Source organism: Gorilla gorilla, chromosome 8 (genome assembly GCF_029281585.2).
Source record: "Gorilla gorilla gorilla isolate KB3781 chromosome 8, NHGRI_mGorGor1-v2.1_pri, whole genome shotgun sequence".
Lineage (NCBI taxonomy): Eukaryota > Metazoa > Chordata > Mammalia > Primates > Hominidae > Gorilla > Gorilla gorilla.
In genome coordinates this window covers 126463595-126477653 of record NC_073232.2, presented here as the reverse complement: position 1 = coordinate 126477653, position 14059 = coordinate 126463595, and the positions used below count along the sequence as shown (strand labels likewise).

Sequence of the window (14059 nt, the reverse complement as noted above, 5' to 3'; positions counted from 1 at the left end):
GGTTCTAGATTCACAGATGATCATTACCTAGATCCATTATTTCATCAGGGTTTGCAAAATGGTGATCATCTATCTTTCTTTCTGCAATTATTACATGGAGTTCTACAGAGAAGAGCTTCCCCACATTGACTATTTGATTGACATTCAGTTTGCAACAGGAAAGGTAGGATAAATGCTTGATTCTTTACCTTTATCAGTTCTCAGATTGTAATGACTTGTTGGCATCTTTCCAAGAGGGTCAATGACATTAAAAAAAATAAATGCACTCACTGATTTTTTTACATAGTGCATCTTAACCAGTTGCTGTTATTATTTTTGAATGCTAAATTTCTCCTGTTTGAGAAGTTGGGGCATCTTTGAACTGCCTTCTGAGTCTTTTGGGTACAGTTCATGTTATCTTTGCTTTTCTTCCTTGCTTTCTGCTACAACCAATATGTCCTAGGCTATCTTGCATATTTCTTGCCCCTACTGGGAATCAGCACTTAACCTCCAAGAGAAGCCAAGGTAACTTTTTTTGGGCAATGCTCTTTAGAGATCACAGTCTGGGGAATAGGAGTGTGCAATGGGTTGGTCACTGTTCTAGGAGTTTTCAGTGGACACACCTTTTTTTTTTTTCATGAAAAAAATGTACCATGAGTTAATTCTGATATTTGTAAATTCAAATATAGGATTGCAGAATTTTAATATAATGTCTTTGGTTTATTTTTGTATTTCTTTTCTCTTATGGTGAAAAACTTGGTTCACAAATATATATTTATATACTTTACACTAATTATAAATTCAGAAATATTCAGAAATAGTAATACCTATGTTATTACTGACGAGTACCGAAAACAGCTTAAGGTTTCTTCAGTTTTTTCCCCTTGGATTAATGTCTCCCTAGGAAGGCTTGGTCGATTTATTGTTTTAAAGTCAAATCATTTATTTTCTATGACAAGACACTTTAACTGCAAAATGTGCTTCAGTGTAGTACCTTCATTTAAGGAGGAGTGAGGTGCCATTACACCTCCGTGTGTGTGTTTTGCCAACAGTATCGAAGACGCTTAACAGAACAGTAGTAAGTTTTGCTTTACAAATTCTTACATTGCAGAATCGTCTGCATCAGCTATTTTCATTCATGAGATATGTGTAAGACCTAAACCAAAGAACATCGTTTCCCCGGACTGAGGAGGTTTGCGAAACCTCCAGAGACTGAACTGCTGACCTTCCTTCTCTGGGCCGGGCGAGGCAACTGTACCCAATACACTTTTTGTTGCCATGCTGCGTGCCAGGTTACTCAGCGGGGAGAGGACACTTCCTACCATCAGTGCGCTCAGCTTGAAGCCAGAGACTAAGGCACCGACAGTTTATTATTAAACAATGGCAGCAGCGCCACGCTGAAGACACGAACGCGCTGTTATGGAACCCCCAGAGGTCTCCCCCATCGTAGCCTGCTCCAGCCGACTCCGCCCACGTAAGGTGCAAGGTTTCCTCATGAGAGCCGGGAAGCCACAATTTCAAATTCTCTTTTATTGCTTTATGTCCCTGACTCATGCAGGCCAAAGGGTGAGGAGGAGTAATAGCCAACAAGAGCGTCCTGCAGAAAGAAACAGGCTGCGTGGGTCCGGAGGAGCTTAAAAGGAAGAACCCGACCAAAGGGCAGGAGACCCGGCTCTCCAGGTCGCGGAGGCGTGGGTGCCCAGCCAGGCGGAGTGCGGGGCGGGGCCTCCAGGGCCGCAAGGTGGGCCTCCTGGGCCGAGAGGTGGGAGGTGAGCTCCGCCAGCCCAGCCCACTGCAGACAGGTTACCCAGGACCTCAAGGTGTGCTGCGTCACCCCGTCCGCGCTGCGCTGATTGGTTCCTCCAGGGAGCCCCCGCCCCCTCAGCTGTAACAGGGCCGGCTTCAGTGTCGCCGCCATCTTTGTTGATGTGTCAGCTCCGCAGGGGTTTGGGGAAGCGGCCGCTGAGTGAGGCGTCGGCTGTGTTTCTCACCGCGGTCTTTTCCTCCCACTCTTGGCTGGTTGGACCCCGCTATGGAAAAGTTGGCCCCTGAGCCAGAGCTCCAGCAGCCTTGTTAGGGCGTGGCCTGAGGCTTGGATAAGTGGGGTAAGTGTCTGATGGGTACTCGGGGCACACCGGAGAGTCGCGGTGGCTGTGCGGTGGGGCTGCCAACCTTCCGCTCCTTCCTGCATGTTCCGGGGCGGGGGCGAGGGCGAGTGCGAGGTGGAGGTCGAGGTCGAGCGGGCTCCCCGCCTGGCTCCTTTCAGGGCGCGGAGGAAGGGGAGGGCTGGGGAACGGGTTTCAAGCCCTTTCCTCTCCCTGCCTTCCTCCTTCGGTTCCGGGACCTTGGAGGTGGCAAAGAGGGGTCAGCGGGGGTCGTGGGGGCTGTGCCTCGAGAACGTCTGAATTCGAGCCCATTGCCTGGGCTGCGAGTGAACTGCAGCCAAGCCCTACCTGCTCGAGAATCTTTCCTAGACTCAATCGCCTATTTCGTTTTTCGTCTCAAGTTGACTATATGTGGGTGTTTTATATTTACTGTTGTGAAGACTTGTTACCCTCTTCCAAACACTTCCATTACTGTGATTCTAAGTTCCTTAGAAATGATTCTTTGGAGTGGTGGATACTGTTCTTTATGTTGTCTTTCAAGGACGTCAAGGCATTTCATAAACCTTGGTTGGTAAGGAAGGGGTTTCAGATTTATGTCTCCATCAGTAATGAAAAATGGCAAAAACAAAACAAAAACCCTTCCACGTGTCCCTAAGTAGCAATCTTGGGAAACAGTGCAGGTGTGATTATTGCTTAGCTGTTAACAGTTTAACAACTTCAGCTAATGTTCCCATCTTGATTTTGTTTAGAGGAAAAAGTCCTGGATTTCGAGTCAGAACATCTGGATTAGAATCCTACTTCTTTCACTTGATAATCTTGTTACCTGTGGGAATCAGAAGAGAGAATATAGTAAAAATACGCAGTACAGTCCCAGGTACTTGGCCGTTTTCTCTGCATGTGTGTCATGTTCCTTTGATGCCCAGTTTTTTGTTTCTTCCAAAACGATAGGCCGGGTGTTGTCTTCTAAGGTGTGCAGTAAATCAGGGTTTCAAGAGGTGTGCTGGTAGTCATTCAGAAGAAATTAATCTGCTATTATCTATTTAGGTATGCTAGTTGTGGGTGTGGCTTTCCCAACTATCAAGTACACCTTAATATTTACCGAGTGTTCATCTCGTGGGAAGGATTCAGGTTCAAGAGAGATTGATAGTGAAACTGAACTATCTCTGTGTGTCATGTACACTGTTCCCTGTGTAACTTCAATTCTTTATCCAACATTTCACAAATAAAAAACAGTAATGATTGGCCAGGTTCATTTTTCTCTTTTATTTCTGGTCTTTTCATGTTATTTTTAATGCAGTGAAGATATTAGATCACGAATCTTGCAGTATTAAGAATTAAAACTTTTTACAGCATAATAGGCAAACGTATGATTACTGAAGATTCTCTCTGGAAATGCATGAATTGTGTTTGTTTTTTAAAGGCCCTGTTAAATTCAGAATAACTGCATATAAACTTAAGGTTTCTTTAAACAGTGGAGATTCCATAGTGTGTCATTGGCTTTTGAGTCATATTTATTGCTAATGGAAAGGGTTGGCTGGTGTGTATCACAGTGACCACTCTAACCTTTTAGTTCTTTCACCCATAAACTAAAGAGTTGTCCTTTAATGCTATGCAGTGACAGCATAGCTGATGATGATTGCTTAGTATGTTCAGTTTAGAAACATCTATTTGCAGCTTTATGCTGACATCACGGAGTGAAGATAAAAGCATTGCAGTATACCGACTCCAGGAAGAGACAGTAGGTTGAAGCACAAAGCAGCTTTATTTGGAGATTTAGAAAATAATCTTTCCCTTTGAAGAAGGACTAGTAATCTGCACTAGTTTCTCAAATTCATGCAACAGTTTCGTGTTAAAGTAAGAATCCTTACCCTGAAATTTTTTTTCTTTTAGTAAAACTTAGGTTTTTCTTTTATCTCTACCTTAAAATAACTAAAGCTGGTTTTTCAATTTCTCATAAACATATCACTGAGTTTACAGTATTGCAAATGTTATACTTAGTATTTATTTTAGGGGCAGCAGTGAGATCATAGATAATTTAATCTATTGTTTCAAACTGCTTTGAACTTTCTTAGCTACTGAGATTTAAAAACTGTATTTGGGCTAAAAAGTAAGAAAAAGGAAAAATACTGAGATGAAGGGACAGTAGACACAAAGTGGAAATCAGCACCAGCATAGTTTTGATTGGATTGTGAGTGTATTTCTTATTAACATTTGTCTATCATTAAGACACTTGAACTGATAGTTGTAGGATTATGTAGACTATGTAGTGTCTACCGCACTTACTACATAATCCCACAGTAGACTATCAGTTCATGTTTTTAATAAAGTAGAGCATACCAAATTAACCAACTCTGGCCAAAGGTGTCTTCAAAATTTAAACATTAACCCAAACTTTTTAATGTAATGCAGGCTTATAACTTGAAAAAAAAATTTTTTTAAAGATACTAGGCTTCATTTTGTTTAGTTTTTTGAGACAAGATCTTAATCTGTCACCCAGGCTGGAGTATAGTGGTATGATCATAATTCACTGTAGCCTTGAACTCCTGGGCTCAAGCAATCCTCCTGCCTTAGCCTCCTGAGTAGCTAGGACAACAGGCACAGGCCACCATGCTAATCTTTTTAATTAAAAAATATATATTATTATTTTTTATAGACCAGGTCTTGCTATGTTTCCCAGGCTGGTCTCTTAATTCCTGGCTTCATTTGATCCTCCCATCTTGGCCTCCCAAAGTGCTGGGATTACAGGTGTGAGCCACCTGTAAAGGAAGGCCTGAGAGCCTTCCTTTTTGAAAAAGGAACTATAGGTCAGATTTTTTTTTTACCTACTTTATTCGTTTTCAGATTTGGAGGAAAATTAGCTGATAATACTTTTCATGTTTTCTTAGACTCATTAAAGTGCAAGTGCAATCTTCAAATTAGATTTCTATATTAGTAGAAAGTTATTTCTGATAACTTTCTGCTTTAGTATTTTAAAGTATTTATAGGAGACATGTAAAATTACCGAGCTGATATGACATATATGGTGTAACTTGATAATGTGAACTATGATGTGGCCACTGACCCTCTTTTTCATGGAATTTTGATGGACCATAATTTCTCTTTGTCCTGTTATCCTATCACAGGATTTGGTACTATTTGGGAGTTGGTGGAGGGTGGGGGTCTTGCCGCATCTACTGCTCAAGTCTTTTTTTTTAAACATCTTTGTGTGTGTGTGTGTGTGTGTGTGTGTGTGTGTGATATAATGCACATATCATAAAGTTCTTGCCCTGAGTCTGGATTGTAAAGCTAAACATACCCCCACAAGGATAAATAACCTTGGTCTCATAAAACAAACTTTTCAAACTGGTGAACTAAAGGAAACTTTTTTATTCTAATGCTGTTTCACTTAAACTCAGTATATTACAGTTAAATTTGTGCCAACCATGGTGGCTCACATCTGTAATCACAGCACTTTTAGGGGTTGAGGTGAGAAGATTGCTTGATGCCAGTAGTTTGAGATCACCCTGGGCAACATAGCAAGACTCCATCTCTACAAAACATTTTTAAAAATTAGCTGGGTTTGGCGGCATGTACCTGTAGTCCCAGCTTCTTAGGAGGCTGAGGTGGGAGGATCAGTTGAGCCCAGGAATTTGAGGCTGCAAGTGACCTCTGACTGCACTCCAACCTGGGTGACAGAAAAAGACCCTGTCTCTAATAATAAAAAGTTAGCTTTTACCCAAAAGCTTAATAGGATGTGACTACTTTAAAAATTATTTCTTTTTGTAGAACTTATTTACAGTTTTTTTTTGAAATAGCCCTCTCGGTTTTTATCTTTTAAAAGCAGAATTTGATCTGCATAAATTCACCTTGTATGAAACTTAAGTGTCAGGTATTTTCATCACGTGAAACAACATTTTCATGTTTCGTACACAAGTTCTTTTCCATCCTATAATTCTGTTTTTAAAAAGCTAAGTTAAAAATATTATCTGGGTATGGTGGCATGCACCTGTAGTCTTATCTACTTGGGAGGCTTAAGTGGGATGATTGCTTGAGCCCAGAAGTTTGAAGCTGCAGTGACCTATGATTGAGCCACTGCATTCCAGCCTGAATGACAGAATGAGACCCTGTTTCTACACATAAATAAATAAGTAGGTAGCTAGCTTTATCCAGAAAGTATCTTTTAAAGTTAATTATTTATCAAAAGTCAGTTATTTGGGGGTCGTGAGCAGGTTACATTGAACTGTGTGGATGCGTTTTTGATTTGATTTTACTTCTGACATTAATTACAATATCAAAATCTTGATAGAACTAGTCAGAAAGATGTTATTCTTTTGTTTATGCTGCTTTCAAGATGTTTTTGGAGAATAAAAACTCTTTTGATGTAGGTACTTTTCCTACAAAGGACAATAAACCATTATATTGAAGAACAGGAGTGGTCTCAAGTTCAGTTTGCTTAATGGATATTACTTGAGAAGTGTACAACTGGTATTATTTAAGAATGGTATGGGCTGGGCGCAGGGGCTCATGCCTGTAATCCCAGCACTTTGGGAGGCTGAGGCTGGTGGATCGCTTGAGGTCAGGAGTTCGAGAGAGCCTGGCCAACATGGTGAAACCCCATCTTTACTAAAAATACAAAAATTAGCTGGGTGTGATGGCACACCCCTGTAATCCCAGCTACTTGGGAGGCTGAGCGGGAGAATCGCTGGAACCCAGGAGGCAGAGGTTGCAGTGAGCCAAGATGGCACCACTGCATTCCAGCCTGGGTGACAGAGTGAGACTCCATTTTTAAGAAAAAAAAAAAAAAAAAAAAAGAATGGTACTACAGTTTATAATTTAAAAATTTATAGTCTGTGAATGAAGCCAAATTTCTCTTAATAGACTTAAAACACTTATGCATTTCTTACTTAGCTTCTGATGGAGCCCTGGCAAACCTTAAAGTTAAAATACTGTAACATTAAATACTGTAGAATTCATAATACTGTAGTGTTTATTGGCAGTAAAACATGAAGAATAAAATGAGGATTTCTGTTTTATTCACTGCCATGTTCCCAACACCTAGAATAGTGCCTGCACATATTAATAGATGCTCAATATGTATTTGGTAAAAATGAACATCTAGTTTGGAAATGTATTTCTTAGTACCTTTGCATGAGACTAGTTTGTTTGATAACCTGTTACTGAATATCTGTGAGTTTGTAATCGCCTGACAGGTTCTTGCCTGCTGCACAGATAGAGGCAGTTTACTGAGATAGCAGTATTGCAATAGAGAAAGTTTTAAGAAATGCAGAGCCAGCCAAGTAGTAGTAAGAAGTTACTCAAACCAATCTCCCTGAAAATTAGGAGACTAGGGTTTTTTAAGGATAATTTGGTGGGCAGGGGGCTAGGGAATGGGGAATGCTGATTGGTTGGGTCGGGGATGACTCATAAGGGGTTGAAGCTGTCTTCTTGTGCCAAGTCACAAGACCAGTTGAGCCAGTTTAGTGGTCCAGGTGGCAGGCATCAGTTGGTCCATCAAAATGCAGGGTCTGAAAAATACCTCGAACCAATCTTAGATTTTACAATAGTGATGTTACATATAGGGGCAATATTTGCAGTTTATCAAACCTAAATTTTTTGTTGTTTATACTGCTAATTAGAAAAACAGGAAATGGAACCAGAAGACAGTGTTTTCATTTATGTGGCTCTTGTACGGAAATAATTTTGTAGAAATGTGAGTTCTTTCATTAAAAAATAAGTTCCAGAGTGGGTAATGGTTGACTTTAAGGCAAGTAAAAAATTGTTTCTTGACCAGTTGCCTACAGCTGATGAGCTCCAGTAAGAGCGAAACCAGTTCTCACCCACTGAAATGATTTCGAAGTGTGAATTGGTCCTGTAGTACTGTGTCAGAAACAGAAACAACTCTAAGGGAGAAAAAGTATTTGAGTTAAAAGGAATTTTGTGACTGTACTGTATTAAATATAGTACTTCTCTTAATGAGTAAGAGTTGCTAAAAGGTATTATAATCTACAATTGTAATTACTATATATATATATGAGTGTAAATTTGCTTTGTACAAGCATTTCTTTTTCTTAGAGACCGAGTCTCACTCTTGCTCAGACTGGAGTGCAGTGGTGCCATCATAGCTCATTGCAGCTTTGAACTCCTGGACTCAAGTGATCCTCCCACCTCAGCTTTCTGAGTAGCTGGGACTACAGGTGCATGCCACCATGCCCAGCTAACTTTAACAATTTTTTTTTTTTTTTTCCTATGGAGATTAGGTCTTGTTATGTTGCCCAGGCTGGTCTCAAACTCCTGGGCGCAATCAATCCTTCCACATCAGCCTTCCAAAGTGTTGGGATTACACGCTGCACCCCCAGTGTATCAGCACTTCTTAAATTAAAATAATCTTGCCAACTAATGTCTTGTTTTACATCCTTCCCCTTTAGTCTACTACTTGCCATTCTATCCTTAGTAGCCTCGATGACGGCTCCCCTTTTACCCCATATCTCTCTCCCCCAAAAAAGCTTGGACAGCAACCAAATTGGCCTGTATCAGTATTGTCAACTGGAGGCCTACATGAGGACTCAGCTTACTGTTTTTCTTCTGGTTAATTGTGGACATAATCAAGTTCATTGCTTTTTCTCCCCATCTGCTACCACTCTTGTGCAGCTATTTATGGTGATGGCTTTGTTACGTATATACACATAGACCATTGTTAATCCCCTCCTTTTCCTTTGGCTGCCAAACAGTATTCATTTGAACATCATCAGAAGGTGTGCAAGCACTTTGGGAGGCCGAGGCGGGTGGATCACGAGGTCCAGAGATTGAGACCATCCTGGCCAACATGGTGAAACCCCGTGTATACTGAAAATACAAAAATTAGCTGGGCATGGTGGCTCGTGCCTATAATCCCAGCTACTTGGGAGGCTGAGGCAGGAGAATAGCTTGAACCAGGGAGTCGGCGGTTGCAGTGAGCCGAGATTGCGCCATTGCACTCCAGCCTGGCAACAGAGCGAGACTCCATCTTTAAAAAAAAAAAAAAAAAAAAAAAAACCAGCTTGCAAGCTAAGTAGTTATCACATGCCAATTTACATGATTTTTCTTAAAGTCATGAGCATATTGCTGACAGAAGTTACAGAAAGTACTTGCCTTTTGAGGTTAATCTGAGTCTTCCTTAATTTACAGGAGGAGGATATGTAAAACATTCTAAGCTTAGGTAACCAAATAAACAGCTTTTTAAATCTAGATGAATATCCAGCAGGATGACACGTTTTTGTTGTTCTATACCGTCTTCCACATTGTCATCTTACAACCTGTTTTCCATCCACTGAATGCTGTTTGCTCCCTAGATCACTGTGTAAACCCAGTTGACCCCACCTTCATTTGTATAACCACTGAAGAGCATTTGCAAAAATGCGTGTAAATGTAGTAGAGAATATGTTTGTTAGATTTATTATTACTGTCATATTGCATGAGACTTAAGAGTTTGATTCAGTTCAGAGGGAGGTTCCATCTTCGTGCAAGTACAAAGATCACTTAAAAGGCTAAATGCTGCCTCTTCAAAAAGGTCACAAGAAAGGCTCTATGTGCTTGATGAGTGTAAATGCAGTGTTTTTAAATTTACCCTGAGAGACTATTTTTGTACTTGTGATGAGAGAAAATTTGGAGGAAGATGTGACATTAGAATTAGTCCTTTAAACATAGACTTTAGATAGACCTAAGGGAAGAACATTCTAGTTGAGAACAAAGCCATTGAAATGTTAATACGCAAGTTGGGGGAATCTTTGAGTTAGACTGGTTGGGCTAGTAAAGTATAATGAAGTGCCAGGATTTCAGGAATGTGTTGAGAGATAAGAATGGAAAAGTAGTACAACTGGTTTACTGAGGAATCTGAAATCTGGGGTATAAACGTGAAATGGTTTTATTTTTTCCTTACTGGGTCTCCAGTCATACAGTGTAAAACACTCCTAACCTCTGTACTTTCCTCTGAAATGCAGTCCTTTAAGAATCTCTTGGTCCGATGTAACTTTGCCGCCACTTTTGGTTACTACAAAAAACTTATTCCAGAAATTAAGACAGGTTCTAGCCATTAAAAAAAAAAAAAAATGAAGTCACAAACTCATTGTTTTCTCTGAAGAAAAGTTGAAGCTGTTCCCAGCTGCTTGGCATGAAGAGGTGTAATTTGACTCAAAGATGTGCTCCCTCTCCTTACTTTTTTTTTTTTTTTTTTTTGAGACGAGGTGTCTCACTCTGTTGCCCAGGCTGGAGTGCAGTGGCACGATCTCGGCCCACTACAACCTCCGCCTCCTGGGTTCAAGCGATTCTCCTGTCTCAGCCTCCTGAGTAGCTGGGATTACAGGCACCCACCATAATGCCCGGCTAATTTTTTTTTGAGACAGAGTCTCGCTCCGTCGCCCAGGCTGGAGTGCAGTGGCGCAATCTTGGCTCACTGCAACCTCTGCCTTCCGGGTTCAAGCAGTTCTCTGCCTCAGCTCCCCGAGTAGCTGGGATTTCAGGCGGCTGCCACCACGCCCAGCTAATTTTGTATTTTTAGTAGAGACAGGGTTTTGTCGTCTTGGCCAGGTTGGTCTTGAACTCCTGACCTTGTGATCTGCCCTCCTTGGCCTCCTAAAGTGCTGGGATTACAGGCATGAGCCACCATGCCCAGCCCACAAGTTATATCTTAAAGTGAGTTACTTTGGGTGAGGTAATGTAGGTGGCAGTGCCTCTGTTTGAGAATTATTTTATTTTGTCCTAGATTTTGGAATACAGAGTACTTACGAGGTCTTTTATTTACTCCATTTCTTTGTATTGTCTAAACCAAGCCTTTAATACTAGTGTGTGCTTTGGCTTGGTTATAAAATATCTGCAGCAAAATAATGATAATTTGGTTGTTTGGAAACATATTTATACAGAGAGGTAGAGTATTTAGGCCAATGGCTGTCTTAGTTGATGCCCCAGAGGGCAGTCTAGAAATTAGCATATTTAGCAAACAAGCTGGTCTGCTTTTCCTTTCTTACACTTATTCCTCCCATTTTCGACATTCCTAGAATAATGTTTCTCAAATACTAGTGTTACCATTTCTGTGCTTACAGGCTTTAATTAAACAAGTATTTGAGAACCCACTATGTGCTAGAAACTCTGCACTGTAATTAAGTCTACAAGTCACTGTGATTTACTATGATTTGTTCTTAACAAAATTCACTCCTGCTTAGCCTTCTATGGAATCTACCTGACCAGTCTTCTCTCTCTCTTTTCATCATCCTCTGATAACCACCTTTATCCCAGCCTGATGTAACCATGCATGTTTTGTTATTTAAAAATTTAGTATATCTCTCCATTAGTTTTCCATTAGTTTATATCTCATGTATAAACTAGAGCTATTTTCCATTAGTATATCTCTCATCTGGAATTATTGCTCTGTTATTTCTGTCAAAACTATGATCTGTCCTCTTTTTAATCTAACCTCACATGGTTTCAGTAACTCATTATCTTGTACATGCTTTGTTGATACCTGACAAAAGAAGTCAACAATTTTTTTTATCAAGATTGTGGAAATATTTTATAATTATGTCTTGTGGGATAATATTTGAAGATGACTAATTGTCATAAAATGGCTAGAATAGTAACCTCCGTAAACAATATAAAAATCTGTCCTATGCCGGGTGCGGTGGCTCACCCCTGTAATCCCAGCACTTTGGGAGGCCAAGGCAGGTGGATCACCTGAGGTCAGGAGTTTGAGACCAGCCTGGCCAACCTGGTGAAACCCTATCTCTTCTTAAAAATACAAAAAATTAGCCAGGTGTAGTGATGGGCACCTGTAATCTCAGCTACTCGGGAGGCTGAGGCAGGAGAATTGCTGGAACCTGGGAGGCAGAGGTTGCAGTGAGCCGAGATCTCACCACTGCACTCCAGCCCGGGCAACAACAGTGAGACTCTATCCCCAAAAAAAAAAAAAAAAAAAATATATATATATATATATATACACACACACACACACACACACACACACACATATATTCTAACTTGGTCAAATTAATTTATTAAAGTTGCTTTTATTGACCTAGGCAGTGCATATGGGCTCCATTTTATTTGTACTGGACATTGTTTTTTTCCTGATGAGAATGTTTGAAAATCACCATGGTACTTCCTGGATTCCTGCCTGGATGAAAAACTAATTTCTACCAGGGATTCTTTACACCCTGACTTCATTATGGCTCAAATCTAGATCTCTGGGCTATAGATAGTTGTGTCTTGTTATTTAGGTTTCCTTCTTAGTAAATTTTTATCTTCTTTAATGTGCGTTGTTTTGTTATCTTGGTTTGTGATTTCTGGTGCTTTTATTGGTGTATTATTTCTCCAGTATTTTCTTACAGATTTACGAGGTAGTCTTTTTTTCTTTACAGAGCTGGAGGAATTCTAAGCATTCTTTGGCACTCGTCTAGTTGCTAGCGTTACTCCTTACCTAACATCTTATGGGGATGACTGGAGAATGCCAGACTACAACTGAAATTAATTAATGAAGTTGTTTGACTGAAATGAAGGAGGAAAGACAGACTTTGCAGTGGCCCTACCGCTTGTAGCTAGCCAGCTTGGGTTAGCTGTCCTAGTCCTTTTTCTTTTTTCTCAAGGACAGGCTTTTAAAGGAATTGTTAGTGATAAAATTTGTGGTGTTAGTTATTCCACATCACAGAGTGTGTGCAAGTTTGTATGGGGTTTTGGTTTAAAGTGGTTTTTAATTTTGATGTTTCAATTTCTTAGATGTAAAACGAAGATCAGGAGCAGATTTGAAGAATTACAAAGTGAATTGGTGCCAGTCAGCATGTCAGAGACAGACCACATAGCCTCTACTTCCTCTGATAAAAATGTTGGGAAAACACCTGAATTAAAGGAAGACTCATGCGACTTGTTTTCTGGCAATGAAAGCAGCAAATTAGAAAATGAGTCCAAACTATTCTCATTAAACACTGATAAAACTTTATGTCAACCTAATGAGCATAATAATCGAATTGAAGCCCAGGAAAATTATATTCCAGATCATGGTGGAGGTGAGGATTCTTGTGCCAAAACAGACATAGGCTCAGAAAATTCTGAACAAATAGCTGATTTTCCTAGTGGAAATTTTGCTAAACAAATTTCAAAAACAAATGAAACAGAACAGAAAGTAACACAAATATTGGTGGAATTAAGGTCATCTACATTTCCAGAATCAGCTAATGAAAAGACTTATTCAGAAAGCCCCTATGATACAGACTGCACCAAGAAATTTATTTCAAAAATAAAGAGCGTTTCAGCATCAGAGGATTTGTTGGAAGAAATAGAATCTGAGCTCTTATCTACGGAGTTTGCAGAACATCGAGTACCAAATGGAATGAATAAGGGAGAACATGCATTAGTTCTGTTTGAAAAGTGTGTGCAAGATAAATATTTGCAGCAGGAACATATCATAAAAAAGTAAGTTTTTTATACCTTTAGGTTATTTTTTTTCCCTCACAGGCACAGGGATTCGAGATAAAATTCTTTAAAGGAAAATATCATTTTGTTCATTTTTACTTGCACATTAGAATCATGCACATAGTAGTTGAACAATAAATGTATAGTTACTGAATGTGTGAGCAAATGTCGAGTTTTTCAGATATCTAAGTTCAATATGTTAAATAGTGTAAATGTATTAACGTGCTAGAAATTTTTATAGACAACTCAAGTTTTTCACTTTTGAAAGAATGTAGAAGTATATTGTCAAAACTAAGAGAAACTCAAAAGGAAATAACAAGTCATAAAATTCCAAAACTTTTTCTTAAAATCTGCATTCTAAATTCATTGGTTTAAAACATTAAAATTTAGAGAACAGAATAATTGATTATCGTTCAGTAAATAATAATATAGTTTTGGATATGTGAAGTTCTGTTTTCATGATAGTTTAAAGTTTACCATCTTAACCATTTTTATGTGTACGTTTCAGTAGTGTTATTATATATTCACACTGTTGGACAACCAATCTGCAGAACTTTTTCACT

At 39.6% G+C, this 14059-nt stretch overlaps 1 protein-coding gene and 1 non-coding gene across 2 annotated transcripts in view; both read left to right on the top strand.

Annotated features, from left to right (window-relative positions):
• Positions 1 to 1906: 1906 nt before the first annotated feature.
• Positions 1907 to 2019, top strand: MIR2110 (microRNA mir-2110). Its single transcript, NR_106463.1, has one exon. It is a non-coding gene; the product is annotated as a microRNA mir-2110 (primary transcript).
• Positions 1950 to 14059, top strand: part of CCDC186 (coiled-coil domain containing 186) — a 53155-nt gene continuing 41045 nt past the window's right edge. Inside the window, exons 1-3 of the mRNA XM_055352185.2 lie at positions 1950 to 2084; positions 2834 to 2958; positions 12804 to 13496. Of these exons, the coding sequence (XP_055208160.1) occupies positions 12865 to 13496 (632 nt within the window). The 5' untranslated portion in view covers positions 1950 to 2084; positions 2834 to 2958; positions 12804 to 12864. The remainder of the gene's footprint in view (positions 2085 to 2833; positions 2959 to 12803; positions 13497 to 14059) is intronic.